The following is a 23,289-nucleotide window of genomic DNA, read 5'->3' as shown; positions in this document are numbered from 1 at the left end:
TTCTGTATATGAGGGCTACAACTCATAGAATGTATCACACTTGTCTTTTATATTCGCAGATAATACTTAGGACGGGTGGGTTGCACCAGTCAACTTTAACTTTAACTTTAACCTACGCAGAAGAGTACGCCATTTTATTCAACTGGCGGTGCAAGTTCAAGTTAACTGGTGCAACCCACTCTTACATAAATATCTTTATAACATAAAGTTATTTAAACTTTATTTATAATGTTGTAGGCATTCTTATTGTTATAACCGGTGCTCATTATATAGAATGTAACAAACACATACTTACCTGATTTTTAATTTCAGTGCAAGTTTCTGTATTATGTTTTCCTTCATCAGATGCAAGTGGCCAACTGCCATACATGAACAAACTCATTTTACACAATCGAATACTAGTATCTTACTGTACACAAGCCACCACTGCTTCTAGATAGACATCTGTCATATATAATAGCACATTCTTCATGAATATGAAAACAAATTTATGATTATTAAATGATAAAAAATGTCCTAATTCATTTAGATATGATAAGATATAGCGAGACAATTTAAATTGTGTATTTTCTGTAATATATGTGTCAGGATTTATTGTGTAAGGTATATAACATATTAGCATCGTAGAGACACTTGAGAGCTCGATCGTGTTTGACTCAAGTTGGGCTAATCCCGTTATGTGACATAGGAATTATTGAGGCTTACCTACCTCGTGTATTGTACATTCATCATTTCTTATTTAATGTAGGTATTCTACGTATATTTTATGTCCTATGTTAAATCGGCACATGATCATAATTATAACATGTAACTTTATATGTACTATTTGACCATGACTTTTGTTGCACACATTATTGACAAAAAAAACAAGAATGGTAATCCCGTTTGAAATGGTTGCATTTCTTCACACTAGTCAGTGATCTGATCTGATAGTAGTTTTCATAGTCCACTTGCATCCGGTGAAGGAATCATCGTGGGGAAACAAGTGAAGTTCACAGTTTAAGTTCACTAATGTATATACTATTATTTGACACTAGACACATATAAAATTATTATCCGCTCTATAATACTTGAGCAACATAGTAATTTAGAGCAGTTCGAAGTAAAAGTTTGTCAAAGATTGATGTGTTGACGACTGTAAGTTAGTTGCATCGAAATAGGTCACTTGGCAATAGTTTAATGTCTTTGCAACTTTTGGTTTAGGAAATTACACTGTGTTGTACTTTTCCTATGCAAGATCATCATTATAATTTGTTCCCCACAACAATATATGCGTGTGATAATATTTAGATTATTGTGTGTAAATTTTATATATTTATATATATATAAACCGATGTTCTAAAATAATATATAAAATCTTACGCACAATAATATAAATGCTATGTATGTACTCATTACCTTACATAAAGTTCCCGAGCTGTAAATATGAAGTCAGCTCAAAGCTTAGTCCTCCACGCCCAAATGAAGCTTGCAATCAGTGCTTCCAAGTTAAAGGCCAGGTTTCTTAATGATCCCATTCCGGAATATGCCCGTTGCTTGCCCAGTAATTCCCGGTCTTGCCAAACAAAACCATAATTGCACATACAAAGGCTCCCAATCCGGTGACTTTGGGGCAAACATGCCATTATTACGGTGCGTAGGTATGGAATTACCTTTCTTCATTAGTTGCTTTATTTATCCAAGCTCCCTAAGGGGGGAGGGGGTTTGTTCTGGTTTCATTATTTTACTATTAACTTTTTTTATTAGTCACTGTCATTTAGATATTTCAAATTGGACTAATGCGAAAAAGGTTTTGGTTTATAATTATTATATAAACATGACACACGTACACATCTCTCTCATGTGAACGATTTAATGTGTTATATGGAATATCAACATCTATTTTAGTTTCTACATATACCGATTCATTTAAAAAAAATATTTCTTATTTACCGCAGTTAGGACTGCACTAAATGCAGTAATCTAACCGTGGATGTGTGGCGTGAAGCAAGTAGTTGGAAACTAGCACAGCAGCGAGGAGTCATGACAAAGCCGTCCACACGCTCCAACTTGTCAAGTACTCTGAAACTGTTTCCCGAGTTACTAATTCGTTTATTTCGTCCATGGGTACCTAGTAATTGTTATGTGGTAAAACTTTTTGATTATTTTTTATACAAGTTTAAATTCAAAATTCAAATAATTTATTCAGAAATTAGACCTTCACAGGCACTTTTTCTCGTCAATTTTTATATTTATAGTTATTTCTCACAAGCTACAAACTACTGGCATTTCGGAACGACAACTGCTGAGAAGAAATGCAGAAACTCATTTGAACAGTGTTGGTCCCTATCATGCCAGATCGGCTTACCATTATTGTTTCTTACAATGTTTTTTTTTCTAATAATATCTAAAAGTAGTTTGATTCGTTTAAAATTATTGTTTATAATTTCACTTCGTCAAACCTTATTGGCCTAAACTTACAACGGACAATGATTATCTAGTGTAATAAATTTTGCATTTTTATAATTTAGCCTTAATTGTTAGCTACAATTTTAGAATCTCTATTGTAAGAAATCCTATTATAGTTTGGAATTTATTTCTTTAGACTTAACAGTAACCGAGTTTAATAATATTTGAGACAATATTTTCATATCAAATGTGTAATAATTTCAAAATGTACTACAACAGGTTAAAAACTCAAGTCGGACAGCAGGGGTTGAAGGGGGTAGCCCCCTGCACCCCCTGCCCAATAAAAAAATCATATAGATATCAACCTAGTTGTGTCAGTTAGGTTAGGTTAGTATTGTGAACACACCAAGCGGAGCTTCAAACTATGCCAACAAAAGTTAAGATGGTTAGGTTTAGATATGTATCTAAAAAGTTAGGTTAGGTTGGGAAGAGCCTCCCCACCGACGGGTTCCCATCTTGTCGCGATGGTGGGGCTTAGTAACCGGGGGGGCTGGTCTGACACAACCAGCCACCCCGGTGAACCAAGAGGAACCCAAGGCCAGAGACTTTGGTGGGTGCTTTGGGCCTGGTGGACGGTCCCCTCGGTAGTACTGTCATTGGCTGGTGACCCGCCACCAGCCTTTGGATGTGGAAACTAGAGGGGACCAGAGGTGGGGTCGCGGGGTTTTGTCCTCCGCGACCACAGCGCGGCCGTGGCGCTGAACACGGTGCGGTGGGGCCGCAGGGGAAGAGGAGAGTCGGTATGTCTCTCGACGATCCCCCTGTCCTCTGCGGCCGAAGGGTGGCTGCCTCTGTATCGGGCGCAATGTGTGGGTGTCACCTGCCTATCACCTCTTGCGCCCGTACAGAGGCAGACTTGGGTGCCCTGTGGCACCCAGGATTTTGTTGTGTGTGTCCTATGTGTGTTGTGACCGCTGGTCCCTTCAGGACCAGTGGTCGGTGATGCCCGCTCCCCCCGTCAGCTTTCTGACTGGTGTGCGGAGTGGGCTTGATGGTCCGCGCCACGCTCGCGTGGCGTAAGGAGCGGGTGGTTAGCACTTGTGCTTGCTACCCGCCCAGGTCGGGGCCGAAAGGCCGGCCGGGGGGGCGTCGCGGTGAAATGCCTAGCGACCCCGTGACGTCCCCCATAACGGCAGCGTGAAAACGCCCCAGGGGTTTAGTGGGTAGGCTGGGCCGACTAGCGGCCCAGGAGTCCCACACTCAGTGCGTAACAAGCATTCCCCTGGGTAAACAAAAAAAAAAAGGTTGGGAAGAGCCTATACTTATTGCATGATGGTACCTAGGTAAATAAACATTATTGCACAATAAAGATTAGGCGTTATACTTTTGGACTTAATTGTTTAGTGATAAACATAATGAAACCATTATGAGTATTAGAAGTAATCAAGTGTTTGGACTACTGACTAATTTGGGAAGTAAATGAACGGCGGTAAAATGTTAGGGTAGTCAAAAATAGGCTATACTAAATTAAGAATAATAGAAACATACGAAAAATGTTTAAGTATAGTAGAGTTTGTGTACCAACCTAAATTAGTATAGGATTTTTCTTTAAAATTATTGATCGTTTATAAAGAAATCTGAATAGTGAGTATGCTTCTTCTATATGTGTAATATTAATATATAGTATATAGATATTAAATATAATGATGTAGCAAACATAATAGTAATATAAGTTTTTTTAAGTCGTCGTAAAGCATTTCGTCGTAATCCTAATTTTAACGTGAATAGTTAAAATCTACATAATTCTAATTGAGGTTAGCTTCGCAAACTGCAAATTCGGTCATGAAAAATTTTCCCAGAGAAAATTGGCACATCCGAGCATTGGACATTTATGAAAACGTACTCGAGCACTCGTTTCATAAGCATAAAATATTCAACGGCTCGCACCGCCATTTCACACTGTTATATGGAACTAGTACAAGGGCTAGTGGACACTTTTATTCGGCTAATTAATAGTGTATTATAAATACGGAAAAACTTGTTGCGCGTTATGTTTCCGCGTAAAATCTATTTAAGGCACAAATATTTTAATTCGCCAATTTTGTTTTTGGAGTAATTATATTTATTTTGTGGCAGTTATTGTTCTATTAAAAATAGTCCTTAATATATCAATAATTAGTATCGAAGTCAAAACATTCGTTTATATGTAAAAAAATTGTTGAATGAATCACTGCAATTTGCAATTTTTATTATATCTTGTTAGATGTCGAAATTCATTTCGACTATCTCCGCGGAATTATTACCGAGCTGAAGATTTTATCTTATTCCATCTAAAATTTTACTCTCCACTCAAAAGTACATTTTCACACGACCTCGCATCACGTTAGCTGAGAACTATGAATTTTTAATGCTTCCTCAACTACTATATGCTAAGTTTGTCATATTTATTCAAAATGCTCTCGGAATTTTCATAATACTCCTATAACAGCCTTGGTAATTTCTGATGGGAATATTAATATTTCAATTATATGTATGTAAAAGTTACTTTGATCTTTCGTAATGAATAATAGAATTTGCTGTATGACTTTATCGAAAATAAATGCATTCATGTGGAGTGTAGCCATAAAGATCAGGATATAAATAGCCCTATAGAATGAGACTATCTTCATATATATTATTATTGTATGAAGATAGTGTCATTTGTGTTTATTTCCGACGATTTTTGTTCAGATAACTCAATATTCAGAACAATGGAGTATATAATATATGTATATATATATTTAAAATTAATTTTATAATTTGAGAATTTTAATTTTAAATTCTAAAAATGTATTCTAAAAATCTACATAATTCAACCTAATTTATTGGGTATAAATGGAGGAATGCTAGCAAGGAAAAGCTTGAGAAAACCATGTAATTATTGTGAAAGCAGTTTCAGCTCCAAGAATTCTCGGCAGCGCCATCTTGGGATTTAGAAATATTCAAAGAATCCAGCTCTGAGCGCTAGTTTCACTCAGCCAAATTAGCAGTTCGTGCCACAAATGGGTTTACGTTCAGTGTTTTCCAAGTATGTTCTGAAAAGGTCCGGCGTAAACCTAACTTATGAGATGAGATTGCGCCGGACTATTTGGGAAGAAATTGGAAAAATACTGGGCGTGAACATCTCTGAATGCTGCCCAAACCGCTTATTTACCTAATGGGAAGTATTTGCTGACTGCTCTAGGGCTGTCAAAATGTTCAACTTTAACTTTCTAGATGCAAAATCGATGCAAGTGGATTGGAAGCAGTGGGAAAAGTGCATTTATTTTGATACAACGTCTTCAATTACTTATTATTTGCTAAATTTCAGGTTTATAATTTTTTCTGAGAACAATTAAATAAATGTATGACTGGATTTTTTTTTTCCTGAAAATATATAATTCTTATATTTTTATTTATAAAATCACAAGTTAAAAATATAAGAAGAATATATAAAATTAAACGTATAAAATTCTAAAATACCTACCTATTTTCCATCGCGTTGCGTAACGCATGCTATAAATCGCACTTTACACTGAATCCAATTAACCCTTTAGATCCCAAAAGGGACTACGTCTTTTTTCCCTCACGGTGACTTGGTAATGATCGATTTATGTGAAGCTAACTGCCATGAACTTTTTATCTTTTCCAGGCAACAATCAATCAGGTTTAGGTAGTTTGAAATTAGTTATATTATATATTATAGGGATAATTTTTTAACCCATTTTTTGCAATTTGCTCAATATGTGGTAAAAAGATACAATTTATAGTGAAGTAATTATCCAATACGTTAGATCATTTGTATGGGAGATCAACATATTTGGTCAGTTTTTCACATAGATGAACATAATTTTTGGAAACCAACTGAGTTTTATCATCAAAATCATCATCATAAAATTTGTACAGTATACTTTAAAATAAACCGACAGACTCGAATTTATATAATTATTTTTTATATTAAATTCAGTTTAATAATACAATAATCTTACCACACATTTAGATATATAATAGAATATAATAAAATAAATACTTATAAATTGAACTTATATTTATTTATTATTCATAATAGGCTAGTTGACAAATTTTTGTTTTGATGACTATTCGAAGACCCTTATATTAATAGAAACACAAGTGAAAAATTTGATATTGATAATAAAATCGCACCTTTTTGTACTCGTCCAAACGCTCCACACTAAATGCCACATAGAAGAGACGTCACGACTTGATAAATGTAATGTTCACAAAGAAAATAAATTAAAAATTAAATTGTTAATACAAATTCTTGCAAAATTTCAGTTTTTTTATTGTAAAGATTGTTTTCATATTTTCATACTTTTTGAAAAATATTGGATTTTGTTCCTTTTTGAATAATGGACTTCCCAACCAACTTTTTCGTATAATCCAGCTGCATTGTCACAGTCTATGAAGTACTATAATAATCCTAAATATATCTCTTTTATCTAGATTATATATATTTTTTACAATGCTCTAACCTTGTCAACTACTCTATTGTAAATTATATTAAAATTAAAAAGTACATCAGCTACCAATGATATGAAGGTACATCATTATAATTTTAACAAAATTTGATCTCACTAACTGAACAAGCTGAATATAATTACATTGAAATCCTCCATTTCATGCATTATGCCTCCGCGAATAATGAAACACTCGCTAATAAATTTAAAACTAGACTAAGGTAGTGAATAAAACTTCAGCACTTTCAATGATTATCTTCTTGGCATCTGGGAAAAACTGCACCATGTCGAGCCAGTTGTCCAAAGCGAGAGACACTACACTCACCTGGAATGAACACATTTACAGTTAGGGCTTTTGAAAATCAGAAATTTATACTCATACTTATGTACACCTCTATGGGTTCAGTCAAATATCTGGCGATAATAGCAACAAATTTGCAATGATTTTAAGTGGAAAAATATAGTTAAAGTGTCATTAAATATCCACAATCTTTTTGATGTTTTCATTAAATATTCCTAAAGGGATTATTATATATGTATTCAGAAACTCAATAACAGAAAGCTTCAATCAGTGTATCTAAATGGCTCTGACTTCACTGAACAGATAACTAATCGTCGTTTAACTCGAAGTTATCTCAACAAGATAATCTTACGCTCAAGTCTGACTGAGTACGTACCCTGTTAGCGAAGGTTAATAGATATCATTTTGGTTAATTTGGCCTTTTGACACTGATTTAAATTAAATGGATTTAACATTTTCATTACTTTAATTTTGATTTTAATACCATAAATAATCTTACATTTATGTCAAAAAATACGTACCTGAGTTGAGTACATTATTTGGCTTCAATTTCTAAAGTGAAATTTGGGTTTGGTCTAGATATGGCAATATTGATATAGAACCTCCTAAAATCCACATTAAAAATATTACTTGACAGCTGCAAAGTCCTAGATATACGCATAGACCAACCGAGTCATAATTTAAAAAATATCCTTTTCTAAATCTCACCTTTGTCTCAGCCCTGTACGAGAAGCAGTGAGGGATGCCCCTGTTCAACCCTTGCAACAACCCGAACATATCGCCTGCATGCAAGAACTCGTGTGTGGTCTCCGTTAAATCTGGCCTGACGGACACCACAGACACGATGCCCGTCGTCACCCAGTACATCCGGGCTTCACTGTCCCCTGCTACCACTATATAGTTACCTGTGAATTAAAAAAATAACTTCATTTTGTACAAATTATTTGAATTTAGAATTTACCTTAAACCAAGAACCAATTAGATGCTTTGGTCAGACAGTTTAGATCTGAAGTTCATCAGATTTGTACTAATAATAAGATATATATTTTTATAATATTTTTATAGATATTTTGTAATATATATTGATGATTTGTACTAATATAAGACATATTGATATTTTATTCCAATATATTGCAAAGAAAAAAAATTGTGGGTTATTAAATTATTATTAAGTAATAGTTCATTACATTTACATAGTAATGAAAAAATAGAAGATTTCTACTTGGCACTTACACAATTCTAAAATATGACTATACAAATTTGTGATCAGAAACAGATCTTTCCGAGAATCGGGTCAGTACAATAATTAAAATACGTATTGGGATCAAAATCATATGTATTTCCAATTTCCATGTAACGTGATAAATCCGAAATCGATATAAGGTTGCAACGTTCGTGTAATTTCCAATGCAAATTTGATTATTGGTTAATGCGATATGCGTGGTACTAGGACATTTTATCGAAGTCAGTTTACTTGCTACATTTTTACATTTTTATTTATTGTCTTTTTGTGAGTTGACTTTAAATACCTAAACAGGCGACACAAAGCGTTTCACCTCAACGTAAAAATAAAGTGCCAAAAATGCCTAATATTTTTTTATAAAAGTACTCATTTCATTTACGCTTTAAAATTTGCTTCATATTTTTTATACAACCAAGCAGGCGTACGGCACACTAGATTGGAAGTACTCAGTTAATAGACGCCTGCAACACACACGCGACATTGTGGCCTAGTAACAAATTACCTGGAAAAAATGTGGTATATTCAAGAGCCCCAGCCAGTTGACGCAAGAATGCTTCTCCCGTATCGGAGAAAATGTGGCAGTTCCTCAAGTGGTGGCCAAACATAGCAGACATGAGGATGCAGCGCCGGACGTAAGGGGTCTGGCTCAGGAGAACTGGCAGCTGGTGGATAAAGCAAACTGTTGTGATCAGCTGAAGATGTGGAGGTACCTCAAGTGGTGATCGAACATCGCAGATACGGTAATGCAGCAACATACCAGAAATGGCAGACCAGAAATATAGTTTGATAGTTTGTTTTTATTCCAGCAACACCAAAAAAGTACTTAGATTTCATTTTAGTAGGAAGCACATTCTCATTTCTCTTGCTATCATTGTCTGTAAACCTATGTGTGCCTATCAGGAGTGGATCGTACATATTTGTGTAATTTTTTTTTGTTCCTTAATAAGAAGAGACTCAAGGCAATCGATATGACTATCAATAGCAAGAAGCCAGTATTGATGCTTTAATACCACTAATATTATAGATGCGAAAGTTTGTGAGGATGTATGTATGTATGTACATACATAACATACAGACATACATATATTATTTGGTACACGGATAAAATATAACCTGGAATAACACATGTTGTACTTTTTATCCCGAAATTCCCACGGGAGCGAAGTCCCGGGGTACAGCTACTATTTTCCAAGAAGTTCTCATCGTTCCAAGAAGATAATATTTTACCAACTTTTAACTTGATGAAGTTTTGATACTCAAAATAGTTCATAATACTTTACTAGAGAAAATAGAATTTAAGTAGTCTACCTGTCTGCCGCGTTCAGTTGCCCAAAGCTGTTGAACATACTTCACAAACTTCTTCAGTTGGTAACCTTAAAGTTGAATAAGTATTTTTATGAATCTGGGTACGTCTGAAGTAAGTTATTACTGTATTAGGTCGCTAATAGTTTATTCAGAGCATTACGATATAATCTATTCCCCTAAAGTCTGTCATATCATGTATTTCTACTTAAACGAATTTAAGTTTATTGTCTGACATGTTTATGTTATTTTTATGTTATTAAGACAGTCGTCTGAATGATGAAAAAATGGATTGTTGATATGGAATGCCTTAAACCTGATTAACTATTCAGAAAAATAAAGTTTGTATTAATAAAACTTCCCAGCTCTAGTAATTATTAAAAATATAATTTGAATATATTTACTTGACAGCCCCTGGTTCTTCAACATATCAATGAGCTCAGTGGTGGACTTTTCGTACTGAATCATGGCATACTTGGTAGCGTACGCGATTTGTATAGCGGTGGCTACCACCACAGAAGCCAACATCTTGCCGCTGATGAGACAGGCCGACAGGATGATCATGGGGATGATGTCGGTGATGACGAACTCGTCGCCGCCGGTCGTCGTCAGCTCCGAGATGATCACGCATAAGGAGGACACGTAGTCCCAGCGCCGCTGTGGTGTGACCCTGATCAAATATATTTCATAGACCTATTCAGTATTTCGGTGTTAGCTATAGATAATACAAGGCCTATGCCTTTGCTGAACTGTAAATAAAGTAGCTTCGTTTAATCTTTACTATTCAAAGTAAGTAACAATTAGCTATTTCTGATTGATCATAAAGATTTATAATATAATTTACGTCATATCTACTGATGTGATTTTGTTGCATACATAAAATTAGGATAGCCTCCTGTAAAGATAGATATAAGTATGGTGGTCAAGTAAGTAAATAAACGAGGGTTTCCGCATGTTGACCTCCAAAGTTCAATTCGAAGATGGCACGGCATGATGATGATGAGTCAGCCGTTATAATAACCCTTTGAGCCCTGGGTCTTTCTGATGGATAAGGAAGATGGGCCACAACCACAGGGGCCTACTCCAAGGTTTATATTATAAGACTATTTCATTTGTTCTAGAAATATTTCTATAAGTATAATAGTAATATAAAATAAGTTAAGCACAAAATGACGACATAAATCGAGATGATACCTTGTTCTGATCTCGTCAAGTGTTTATTTATAATCCAAATATTCGAGATGGCAAATTTTAAAATATCCAATAACAGGAATTTTCCAAATATTGTATTATGGAAGCTGCTGATTGAATAGACATAAATCTTTCTTTACAGATATTGTAGTGCCTGAAGCTTTTACAAAAATGTAGTATTCAATAAATTTCGACACTAATCTTTTCACGACACGATACTTTGCAGAAAAAGTTTTATTTTCTATATTGCTTGCATTATTGTGTAAGGTTTTTTTTTTGTAATATGCTAATTAACGAAAAGTGGACTTCAAATTTCATAACTTTTGGCTCTGCTTACCTCGTAATGGTTAAAGACGTGAGATTGAATATGTCTAAACTAATAACAAAAGAGATTCAACTTTGTAATACATACTCATCTATGAGATGCATCTTGAGCGTCCTTATGATGGTAACTGGAGAATACGCCATCATGGAGATAAGCCAGAAGCATGTGAAGGTGTGTATAATGACAACAACCACAATCAACGTCATAGTCGCCTGTAACAATTATACAATACCATACTCTTTGATGCAAGAAAGTACACAAAAGAAATGTCAAATACAAAACATTTACGCGTATTGTCATTTCCTTGTTGAATCCATATCTGTCTTTCATGCTGTCACGGCTAAATCTGGGCTGCTGGGACGATTTTGATCAAATTTGGTATAAATGTTGTTTATAACTTAGGCTACCTCTGACGTGTGCAATCGTTAGTAAAATATAATATTAATAAAAAGGCAAACATAAATTATATGCATGAATTACAAAATAAATATACCTACCTAGATACATAACGATAGAAGGAACAAATGCTACTATTACCTGAAGTATAGTGAGGTTATTCGTAAGTTCAGCAGCAGTATTATTATAAAATTCTATCAGATAAGACAGTCGAATCAACTTATTGATTCGACAATAGTGGATCACTTTCATTCGAGTAGGTTCGCTGAAACCAGAAAAATAAATCATTCATCGTAGGAGACCAATTCCATAACACTAGACGTCTTATCTTTCATAGACTTGCCATTGATTTAGGCTATTCATTGTTTATACAAATAATTATCTAAGAACACAAGCTTTTATTCAACGTGCGTTAAAACGCTTTGCAATGGAACAAATGAGTATGCGTGTATCTATTAACATCATTATGTAGGCTTTTACTACTAAATGTTTTTTATCGCAACACGAACGCAGGCCGCTGCACCTACTGTAAAGGAATGTCTAATCTCAATGTCCAACATGTTTTAAAAGATCTGCAAAAAAGGCCTAATGCAGTCCTGGTCTACCATAAAATATATTGTTACCTGAAAAAGAAGCCAATGAACTCCAAAGGGGCATTTGACAGAGCATCAGCCCACACCCAGAGTGATTTTTTAAAATATTTCTTCCTACATTTGACCGGGTCTATCAAAATATCACCATGCTTGGTCAAGAAACCCTGAAAATTCAAACACAAGTCGTAATACTATCTTTTCAAAATCCAAATGTTTATCTATATTATTACTCGTACATACGGTTTGTTAGTGTTCAAAAATAGAGACAAAAAGCATCCTAAACGGCTTTACTTTTAGGAGTATCATGCAAATGAACTATGGTGTTGGATTTATTTAGGAGTATATATATATATATATAGGTACATATAACTCCAAACCAGTACAAGTAGTTTTATTTTACAATAACTCACCTGGTGCATTGTTAAATATATCTTAGCATAGAAAAATATATCGAATAAGGCCTGCAGCCAGAAAAATACGACACAGTCGTTGAGTGTCACCACTTCATACAATACTAGTACGTAATTAACAGTTGTTAATGCACATGTTAAGTATCCGAAACCCTGTGAAAAATATTAAGCCGACAAGTTGTAGCAAAAGTCGAATATTTTAAACAAAACACTTGTAAGTATCAAAGAAGATGGTTACTTTTGGTACAACTAAAGAAAGTTTCTTTAAAATAACCTGATGAATTAAATATACTGAACGTATTTCGATAAAATTTAGTACACATAATTTTTCAAATTAGACTAATAACTTTGCTTTGTTGCAAAATAATTTCATTATTTCTGAGTAATCTGTTTTTACTGTGTATGATAAGTACCTGAAACATCATCGAGCCGGGTCTGAAAATGTTATCCATAGACAAATAGCTATAGTACGTCCCCACACTAGCGGCGGATTTCGATTGGCTCACGTTGGACTGGGACTGGCTGCGGTATATAGCTGATGCTAAACGGAAATACAACAACAAATAGTTCATTAACGTCAGGCAGGAAGTCGTAAAACAACTCATTACAACTCTCAACCTGGATCATAAAAACTGAGAGACGAAATCTTTTCCATACATATACGTATTATCAAATGTGATCGGCATTTCTTTTCAGCAGTGGTCGTACTGAAATACTAGTAGTATGTAACTATTATTAAAATATTATAACGGTAAATATTATTAAATTTGACGACGTGAAAAAGTGATGATTTTGACGAAAAAATGATTTGATTTTGATTGATCCTGATTGACCAGTGATTATTTTAGTGCTTCTATTAGCTATCTGCTTGTTTACCAATGCAGCACAAACCCCTTCTATTTCTATTCAGTCATTTACATAAGCTATTTGACAGCACCGATCACAATATTGATGTCCTTATACATAAAGAATTAAGATTGGCCGAAATGTGCTGTCAAACTTCGAACGTAATCACGTATGTGTGCTATCAGAATATCAGGAGAAATTTCGAGATTATTTCATTTAAACAAATTTAAACCAGTCCTAGAACAAGAGCAAAATCTGCCGTACCATTAGTACCATCTTTGCTCGATTCACTTCTGGAGTCGGCGACTGATCCCAACGAATACAGCTCATACTCTGAGCCTTCTGCAAGGAAGCATGTTAAGTATGTATAGAGTATGATAATAATAATTATTATTTCCTGGTTGTGAGTGCCAGCGCAAACACCGACACATATGATTGATAAAAAAATATATCTTAGAATATTTGTCTGTCTTTTGTCTGTCTGTACATTTTTATTGCTGGCACAATTATAACTGCAGCATGTTCGATGTTAGTAAAACAATATAAATAAATTTAACAATAAAAAAAAATACTTATGCACATATCAGATACCTGAAGACGAATCATCAGTATAGTTCATAGTTATAGGTAAAATATAGTCTTTCGAATTTAAGAAAGCCTTGTTCAATGGTTCTTGGATCTTAGGGTAGTACTTGATGAGGTTGAAGAACGTAGGGCCGGATATCACAAGCAAGTCGAGACTGCGACTCGCGAAGATTGTCACCGATGAACATGCCATTGGTTGCTGAAAAAATAACAGTGTAAATAAAATTATAGAACATATATAAATGTTAACAATTTGAATGTGGCAGGTTGGATGATGATGATGTCCTGAATCAGTTCTAAACATTTTCTGTGAACTTAAAACTGAATTATGATTGATGTAGTGATTTAAGATGGGTAAAATTAACAAAATAGCCCGTTTTAAGTTCTTTAACTGAAAGGACATAACCTATTTCAAAATACAATTTATCTTAACTTATTTCGAAATACAATTTAATTATTGAATGGCAGAACATTAAAAGGTTGGCTTTTTATATTCTGCCATGAATAAAACGCTCATTTCATAATTTAAAATTATCATCATATTTCAGTTCTTTACTAAAAGTTCGTCAAAAGGCTAAATAGAAGTTCCAAGAACCAACACAAAATAGAGACACAACTAAAATTGTTAACATATGTTTTGCGTTATCTCTTATAGCAATAATTTCAAAAATTTCAATTTATATTGTTGCGTGCTTTAATTTTAAAACATATTTTATTACACCTTCATTTTGGAGCTACTTTGTTTGTGTATTTCCCAGCGGGCACGTATGTTAACCACCTGTTACGTATGCGTAATAACTTGTGTATTTGCGATACATTGTCGAAACTTTGCCGTGACGGATTGAGATTACCACAGGCCTCCTGAGATTACAAGGTTCGATGATGTATAACGCAATTTGATATGATAAATAAATGATATGCCTTCAAAATTCATGTTAAAATACTAAGGTATTTATTTCCCTGCGGATAATAGCGTCGTAATTAATTAAAATCTTGTTTCGCAAATCAAATATTTTTTTAATTACTAAAATGGCACGTGTTACTTTTTATTTCCCCGACGAACTTCTCGGATGTGGTTGTTTGGCAATATTGTGAAAATTTAAAAACAATTACGAAAGTACGCATATAAGAATAACACGTGAAATAAGATTTTTAATGCGGATTGATTCATATAAACTACGACGGATCGACGAGAAATATGCCAATAGCTACGATTCGTAGACGATGTAAGTAGCTACGAACTTACTACAAGTTACGACTGCTACGCCAAAGAGCAACGACTGTTCGTTCATATTGTTATACCTCAAGGGTTTCTTTCTTCAATTTCCTAAATTATAAAACATTCGTACAATTCGAAGATTTATTTTTGTACTTGTGTGTTTTGTAATTTCGATAAAAAAATTGCTTGATACAAAATTTAATTTTGAAAATTTGTAAATAGTTTGATTTTTTACTTTATTTGATTTACTACTTATAATTACTATTTACTACTTTATTGATGAATTTACATAAAGATTTTGTACGTTTTTCCATATACCAATACAATAAGAGTGGTTGTGGTTGTCAACTTTGACGTTAACTTTAACGTACGCAAAATACGACATTTTGTTAATTGTCAGCGGCGTGCCAGTTAAAATCAGCGTCAAATATGACGGTCACCCTATGAGTAATACTCACGCCACTGAAGTTGCCAAACATGCCTCCAGGTCCCATACACGTAATCATTTCATTGTATGAAGTGAGGACGTCCACCTAAAGTAGTTATGCAACACACGCAATTAGACATAAATTCAGACCTAAATTAAATTTTTTAACAAATATCGCAATGAATAAATTCCATGTCTTCATTATTTTTTGGATTGAAAGCAGCGCAAGCTCCGCTGCCTTTTAATTAAACCTAGACGTTTTATGAAGTTGTCATTTTATTTTAGGAAGTTGTCAGTTTGAACCTGAGTGACAAAATTATGACTCACTAAATTCAAAGTCATATACCTAATATGACTAAGCTAAAGATTTTAGCTGACCATTTTTATGAATTTCCATAATCTTCACCTGTCCTCTATACATAAAGCAGATAAACTTTTGCAGATCCATGCCATTATATGACGCTCTCTCTCATACTCTGATGTTTCACTTAAATTCAGAGCTGTGATGTCACAAAGATCGAGGTCAGAACTAACAAGTATGGAGATCCTCACCTTTCCTCTATAAATAATGTAAATGTACTGTTGCACGTCCATGCACTGTATAACTGTCTCTCCCTTAAGGAAGTACATTTCGTCCAAATGCTGCGTGAATACCCTGATGAAGGACCGTTCCACTTTCCCGAAGAGAGGCACCTCACGTAGGGCCTTCTCGTACATGAACACCAAGGTGTCTTCCATAAGGGCTGAATGTAGACGGCGGCAGATTTGCTGAAAAATATTGACGGATTTTTTTAGGAACGACAAAATTTTTGTTGCTTAGATCCAATACGTAACAGAACATTCATGATTAGATGCACTCTTTTACATTTCTCTCTTCCCCCTTTTACATGAGAAAAAAATCTGCAGAATTTCGAATTCAAATAGTGCTGCATCTAAATATGACTAACCGCACCGCACCGTATGCTTTCGAATAATAAAATAGCAAAGCGCTTCTAGTACCGAAAATGTTATTTTTAAGTAAAGTCTATGCGCTCTGAAATAATATAGTTGGATTAAAGTCTACCGAATAAAAAGAGAAAAAAAGTAAAAAAGAGCTCTGAAAAGTTATTCAAACAAGCAAACCTGTGCGTTGCTGCCGTTGGTCCGTTTCCACACGTATTCGAAATATTTCAGAGTTCTGGCAGTCAAGTTCGGGTCCACATTCGCTTGGTACAGAAAGTTCGCCAGGTCTTTTGTTTTTTCCTACGAACCACACGGAAGCTTCATTAAAACTCGTCTAATTATAGTTTGCGATATTTCCAATGGGTAAACTTTTCCAGTTTTGCCGGAGGTGATTCACATGTTGAAGTTGGGTTTTAGTATCCATTTACGTGTTCGTATTGCGGTAATGCGTTGTTTATCAGGAATTGTTATGAACATAAAAGCCATGAATGCTGGCAGATTATTATAGGATACTTGAAGAAAGAACTAATATTTGTTATCTAAATATTGTTCTATTTTGCAAATATTTTTAGTTCCGGATCGATATTTAAAGCCTTGTAATGGTTTCATTAGTGAAGGATACTGCTATTTTTTTTAAACTCAGAGATGTACAGTCGACCGCAAATTAACCTACCCAAATTCATTGCCAAATCGCATAAAGTTAACTTGATGTATGGTTGACAAAATATAAGTCATCATATCTAGCGCGATAGTGAATCAACATAGCAACAATTTCTCAAATTATACAACTTACAGAATGTTTCAACAAGGCGTGAGTGGAGGCCGTACGAGTAGAAGACACATACGCAAACATGAACGCGAAATACAGTGAGCCCACAATCTGCAGGACTATTGTGAGCCATATCTCCACATTGTTAGACACGTTCACTGGAGTACAACCACAGGCTGAAAATATTAATAATTTAGGAACAAATTCACGCCATCTCTCATATGAGCGATTTCACGGTTCATCCTTGGCCAGAAAGCAAAGCTCAGGGTTCGCTTTTCTTACTTTCTTTTTTCTCTTCACACGGTCAGCCTTCATTGTCAGACAATTGCAAATTCAAACATTGATAAATAATGTCCAAATGCAATATTAATATACGGCTTTTGTTAGCCCTAATTTATAACATTAATATAGAAATAATTTCCATGCGTACTAGTTAAATAAAAACACATTGAGCTCACTCATTTTAAAAATGATATTATATAATATAATTACCAACAAATATTTCGAAAGCCCAGAAAAATGTGTACGCATATTCAGTTACTGCATCTGCAAGCGAAAAACCAAATCTATTAAAGTTTTAACAGATATTCCATTTTAACAGATATATATTTTTAAATTTTCAAATATTGAGAATAATTAATCAATCTCAATTTTATGGATCTCAATTTTTGACACTTCATGAGACGAACCTTACTTTTTCTTGTAAGGTATTACCATCATCCAATTTTGAATTTGGTACTAATATTTTGTATAAGATACTAACATTTTCTGTCAGGCCTGTTGGAGACACTAAGCACCCTGGTGCACTCGACGAGGATGTAGCTGGAGGTGGCATTCTTGGGCAAGTAGGTGTCTGAACAAGAGTTGACGAATAGACACGCAGTGGCGATGTTCACAAATGTTATGGCTATGGGCAGGAACTTTAGCAGGATCACTATGAAGTTCACTTGCATTATATCGCTTTCCAAATATGAGAAAGCCCCGGTTATTCTTGTTAGCTAAAAAGAGATAATAAAAAAATAAAGGTTAATTTCTCTTCACATAAAGTTAAATCATACAACGTAATTAATTATGAGCACTGTATTGTGAGAGAGTGATGTATGTGATAGGTTTCAAAAGAAACTTGTAATAAACGCGGCGGTTGTTTCTGCCCACTGCTAAGTTTACGCAGAGGACAGAGGTACAGAATATTTTACAAACTTTTTATTTTTCACCAGCCAATCACGCAATGAAACAACGATTAAGTTGCACAATAGATTAATTTACAGACAACTGTTTATTTAAGACATTGATCATGACGGATATTGATGTAAAACTTACCAACAGCATTCTGTTTAGTCTAAACATATCTAAATTGTTGTTTTCATTTACTATTCGTACCTGAAAGATTTACATAATTGTTTAACAAATGCCAATTCTCACACAATATTCTATTCATAATGTGCCACAATAAAAGCCACACAATTAATGTAAATTCTAGAAATTCCCCGAAAACCCTGAGAAAAGCAACTACTTTCAAGATTTTCACTAGCGTAAGCTTTTACTGTAACATTTATATCACCAGGTAAAATGCAAAACATATTCCATTTTACAAAGGAGCAGAAATAAAAGTACTGCGGAATACATGAAGCGAATAGAAAAGTGCCGTTGAGTTTCAGTTCGGAAATAAAAAAACCGTTACCAATTGTTCAAACGGAAAAATGCTGATAGCGTCCAGTAAAAAAGCGTGTTTCAAATATCGGGAGACCGTTAGTAGAGGATGAGTGACCAATATAGAATTCTCGTTGTAGTAAGCGACGTATGCCATCACTATGACGTCGACGTATAAGAATATATCAGCGTAGTAGAATATGCCTTGATGCATATGTTGTTTGGTCTGAAATTAAATGGAACATATCTTATCCTGAAAGCTTATGGCCGTCTGTAAAATAAACCCGTAAAATTTTAATTCGTTTGTCATTGACTACCTCCAAAAAATGCATTTATAAAATTTATGCTTATCTTACATAAAACAATAAAGTGTCAAAATGAAACACATTTTTTAGACAAATTACTTACAGCCATATTGTAAGGTATTACAGTAACATAGTACCAGGCGATCAGAAAGCGCAAGGCGCACCAAGTCTTGAGGAATATACCGTGCGGCGTGATGCAACCAGGTATGAACAAGTATTTGAGAAATCTGAAATGAGTTCAATGTTATCTTTTTAGTATACAGATTAAATGAATTAATTCAACATTTGGAAAAAACTAAGTTCATTTGGAATTTAGTTTTTTCCAAAAATTTAAAGCATTCGAGATAACTTCATTACGATGTTCTATGTTATTTTTATTTTTAGTTGTATGTTTATATGGCGGTTGGTTTTAAAAACATATTTTCAGGTTTTATAAAAAGATTGATCTTGCTTGCATTCAGTTTGCTAATTTTCAATGATACTTTATGTTCTTTTCTAACTAGTTATTCTAGAAGTTTCTATTTATACTTATTCGCGATCCGCCATCAAACTAAGTGCTCGTCCTACCATAGATCGACAAAAAAGAAAAATAAGTCCTACGTATTTTAGAAGCAAATTCGGCTTAAAAATAAATGGAAAACCGGGAAGTGAAAGAAAAAGGGCGTCAACTTTACAATTTATGACCATCTAAGCGAATTTTCTTATATCCAATTTTCTTTTACGTAATGGTTAACGTGGTTCCCATCCATTATGGGCTAATATTCTGACAACTCAATTACCGAATCCGAAATCCTAAGTAAAATTATCTTGGGGATATAATCACGTAAGTACCTACGATACTGAACGATAAAGGTTTTTTTTAATATAAATACACTTTTGTACGTAAGAAGTGTAAGTAAGTCTTTAGGTAATTTGAATGTATACTATATTTAATTCAATTTGTAAATATGTCAGATGCTTCTTTTCCATTTCATCACTATCGCAATTATATAAATATATTTCAAGTTTAAAAATATTATATAGGTACTAAAATAAATAAAAAAATAAATAGCCGTTATTGATAATTAAATTTGTACATTGAATAATTTTGTATTAAAAATTATGTCCTTGTAATTAGTTAATTTATATTAAGTATTTAAATATATATATATATATATATATATATATATATATATATATATATATATATATATATATATATATATATATATATTTCCTGAATATAATCATTATTATGTTAAATTTCAATTTGGTAAATGAAACCCTGTCTATGTACACGGCCCTACGATTTAGGTATTTAATTGACTTACACTTCAGCATAGGGCTCCGCCAGAGATTTCTACAATTACCGGTTGTATGTATAGCACAAGACTCACCTCATAATGCCTAAACAATCGAAGACCTTCATGAACTTCGCGCGCTCAGCTCGGTCGGTCATCACCACGAAACTTTCCTTTATCTCTTGCTACAACAAAAGGCCCATTACATCAAATGTAAGTATTTACAAATGCAAAAATACTCGTATGAAGGTTATTCGGCCATTGGACGGATTACAATAAAATTTGCAAGCACATTGTTTACTTTTTGTGGTGACTTTTCCACGGTAGCAGTTTTACGGGATGATGCTTGTACGCAATGGATTACACAGAGACATAATGCAATTAAGCAATGAATTAAAGTTTAATTACTCAGCTTTATGAAGGAAGTAATTTATCTAATAAATCGTAAAAAAGGAAGTAAGTAGTCTTATAATTTCTGTGAATGTAAAAATGTCGTTGAGGTTGGGTGATAGCTAAGTTCCAAGAAGAAACAGCACTTAACAACAGGATACAAAACAATATTATACTTAGACAACGAACTACGTATTAATTATGTCTCCTTATATTACCGCAATTCTGTTTGTTTTCGAGTCCAGCTTGCCGGTCAGCGGCTTGGCCTCCTCGTAACATTTAGCTTTTTCCAATATCTCAGGGTCTTCGATCACCTACGATCATCAAATATTATGAAAATTAATTATTAATTCCACAATATTACTTTATGGTTTGTTTATACATACTAAAAGCTATAAGTTCTTATTTACAGAAATGTTACAAAGAAGAAATGTTTGTAAGTTCCGACATCGGCACTAGGTAATCAACCGATTTCCAAAATTCTTTGACAGACGGGATGTCCCTTAGTTCTTGAATAAGGGCTAGCAAATTTCAAATTTATAAGGATCGTAATCATAAAACTGAAGAAGATATGAGCATTAACTCCCAAGTTTCAAGAAATGAAACCGCTTCAAACAGAATAACGTCCTCAAAGCGGCAGCTCATACATAAAACAAAACTAATGTTGGAAATCATAAAATAGCCTAAAAGAACGAACTACTATGTGGTTCTTTCGGACTATTTCCCTCCCTAGAATAAACATAAGTCTCCGCGCGCAACTTATCATTTCTATTTTAATATAAGTTGCAGTGTGCATTAGAGCCGTCGCACTGATATTAAATGCATGAATCACCGTGATAATGGGATGACTAATATCAGGGAATGTGCCCCAACACTGCACCAGTGTTCTGTATTCTACATGCAGTAATATGCAGTTTGTCGTTGTCATCACTGTGTACACCTGCGAAATTAAATTTCGTCTTATTTCTGTTTCTCATATAATAATAGTCTTGTGTTTGAATGTAAGATATTTCTATCTGATCTATTATCTATCTTCCTGCGCTTTAGAATATGACATGCCTGAAGTGAAATATCTATAGATGACGTTCTTGACTCTTCATGATGATCTTGACGATTCCAAATTTGAAATCGTCAAAATAAACGCATACCGGAAAATGTGAAGAGATATCATTTATACTAAATTTCGTGTTAGAAAATATAGGTATTGTTCTCTTTACACATAGGTACACATTTTGCATACACTTACCTTTATGTTGCTTATTACAACTAGGTACATAATATAAAAATTCGAATTGAAATATTTGTTACCTCCGTGAATACTATAGAAACAGAAAAGCAACAAAGTAAACGAATTATAAATTATGTCAGAAAAAGTATTGGTAATCATATAGAAACTAAAATTATTGAACTTACCTTTGGCAAACCAAACAGCATTTCAATGGCTCCGAAGTGATTGCCGGGTCCTATCGACCTCTCCACTTTGGCGTTGTGATTGAGGAGGTTACAATGACCCTGTATAGAACAAACAAGTTGCTGAAATTTGCCTGCAGGGATCTTATTTTTGGTAAAAAAATTTGATAAAATTAAAACAATTTTAGTGTATCCTAACTACTAAAAGGCCAACCAAAAAATACAAAGAATCAGATGATGAAGTAATATTTGTAATATACCTTGAGTAACTAATAGAACCTGACTCGTCATTTACCAGGAAATACCGACAGTACTATATAATAAGAACATTCACGTTTTTAAATTTCTATATATTTTTTATCAACGGTTACCATAAGGTAACCTGGTAATATTTATTATCTATTTTCAAACATACACACAATATCAACTAAGAATTCCAGATCATACTAGGCATTTAACCGTTTAAACCGGTGGAAGCTGTTGATGGAACCTCCATCGTTGTAGGCCTACCTTTTGTAAGATGTACATATCGCGTCCTATATCGGCAGCATGCTGGACCACTTCGTTGTCAGGCAGCACTATAGTCCTGGAGCTGGCCGTCACGGTCTGCAGAAAGTCACGGTTGCAACCCTGCAAAAATGTTTATTATTTTTGGTCAAATGAATGCGCTACTTCCTATATTTATATTAATAACTATGATAAAGAGCGATAATTTCAATATTGGTTAATTTTATACAATAGTGCTCCATCATTATGTCTCATTCATCGTTCGTTGTCGCCACAATATTCGTTAAATTGACGCATCACTTAGTTAGGTTAGT

The 23,289-nt window shown here is 34.1% G+C and overlaps 1 protein-coding gene across 2 annotated transcripts in view; it reads right to left on the bottom strand.

Moving 5' to 3' along the window:
- Nucleotides 1–6,395: 6,395 nt before the first annotated feature.
- Nucleotides 6,396–23,289, bottom strand: part of LOC128673815 (uncharacterized) — a 30,811-nt gene continuing 13,917 nt past the window's right edge. The window contains exons 21-46 of one of the 2 annotated variants that reach the window (XM_053751932.1): nucleotides 22,979–23,098; nucleotides 22,472–22,570; nucleotides 21,891–21,998; nucleotides 21,277–21,372; nucleotides 20,765–20,853; nucleotides 19,492–19,615; nucleotides 19,115–19,309; nucleotides 18,754–18,813; nucleotides 18,197–18,431; nucleotides 17,926–17,979; nucleotides 17,458–17,609; nucleotides 16,845–16,964; nucleotides 16,275–16,490; nucleotides 15,754–15,828; nucleotides 14,083–14,275; nucleotides 13,756–13,833; nucleotides 13,059–13,186; nucleotides 12,646–12,798; nucleotides 12,266–12,399; nucleotides 11,784–11,907; nucleotides 11,334–11,458; nucleotides 10,135–10,400; nucleotides 9,737–9,801; nucleotides 8,931–9,090; nucleotides 7,894–8,090; nucleotides 6,396–7,209 (exon numbers count right to left, since the gene is read on the bottom strand). In XM_053751932.1, the coding sequence (XP_053607907.1) occupies nucleotides 7,096–7,209; nucleotides 7,894–8,090; nucleotides 8,931–9,090; nucleotides 9,737–9,801; nucleotides 10,135–10,400; nucleotides 11,334–11,458; nucleotides 11,784–11,907; nucleotides 12,266–12,399; nucleotides 12,646–12,798; nucleotides 13,059–13,186; nucleotides 13,756–13,833; nucleotides 14,083–14,275; nucleotides 15,754–15,828; nucleotides 16,275–16,490; nucleotides 16,845–16,964; nucleotides 17,458–17,609; nucleotides 17,926–17,979; nucleotides 18,197–18,431; nucleotides 18,754–18,813; nucleotides 19,115–19,309; nucleotides 19,492–19,615; nucleotides 20,765–20,853; nucleotides 21,277–21,372; nucleotides 21,891–21,998; nucleotides 22,472–22,570; nucleotides 22,979–23,098 (3,480 nt within the window). In that variant the 3' untranslated portion in view covers nucleotides 6,396–7,095. The remainder of the gene's footprint in view (nucleotides 7,210–7,893; nucleotides 8,091–8,930; nucleotides 9,091–9,736; nucleotides 9,802–10,134; nucleotides 10,401–11,333; nucleotides 11,459–11,783; nucleotides 11,908–12,265; nucleotides 12,400–12,645; nucleotides 12,799–13,058; nucleotides 13,187–13,755; nucleotides 13,834–14,082; nucleotides 14,276–15,753; nucleotides 15,829–16,274; nucleotides 16,491–16,844; nucleotides 16,965–17,457; nucleotides 17,610–17,925; nucleotides 17,980–18,196; nucleotides 18,432–18,753; nucleotides 18,814–19,114; nucleotides 19,310–19,491; nucleotides 19,616–20,764; nucleotides 20,854–21,276; nucleotides 21,373–21,890; nucleotides 21,999–22,471; nucleotides 22,571–22,978; nucleotides 23,099–23,289) is intronic. The other variant, XM_053751934.1, reaches the window with a different exon arrangement.

Source organism: Plodia interpunctella, chromosome 11 (genome assembly GCF_027563975.2).
Source record: "Plodia interpunctella isolate USDA-ARS_2022_Savannah chromosome 11, ilPloInte3.2, whole genome shotgun sequence".
In the NCBI taxonomy this organism is placed as follows: Eukaryota; Metazoa; Arthropoda; class Insecta; order Lepidoptera; family Pyralidae; genus Plodia; species Plodia interpunctella.
The sequence above is the reverse complement of the archived record's forward strand: the minus strand, read 5'-3'. Positions and strand labels throughout refer to the sequence as shown.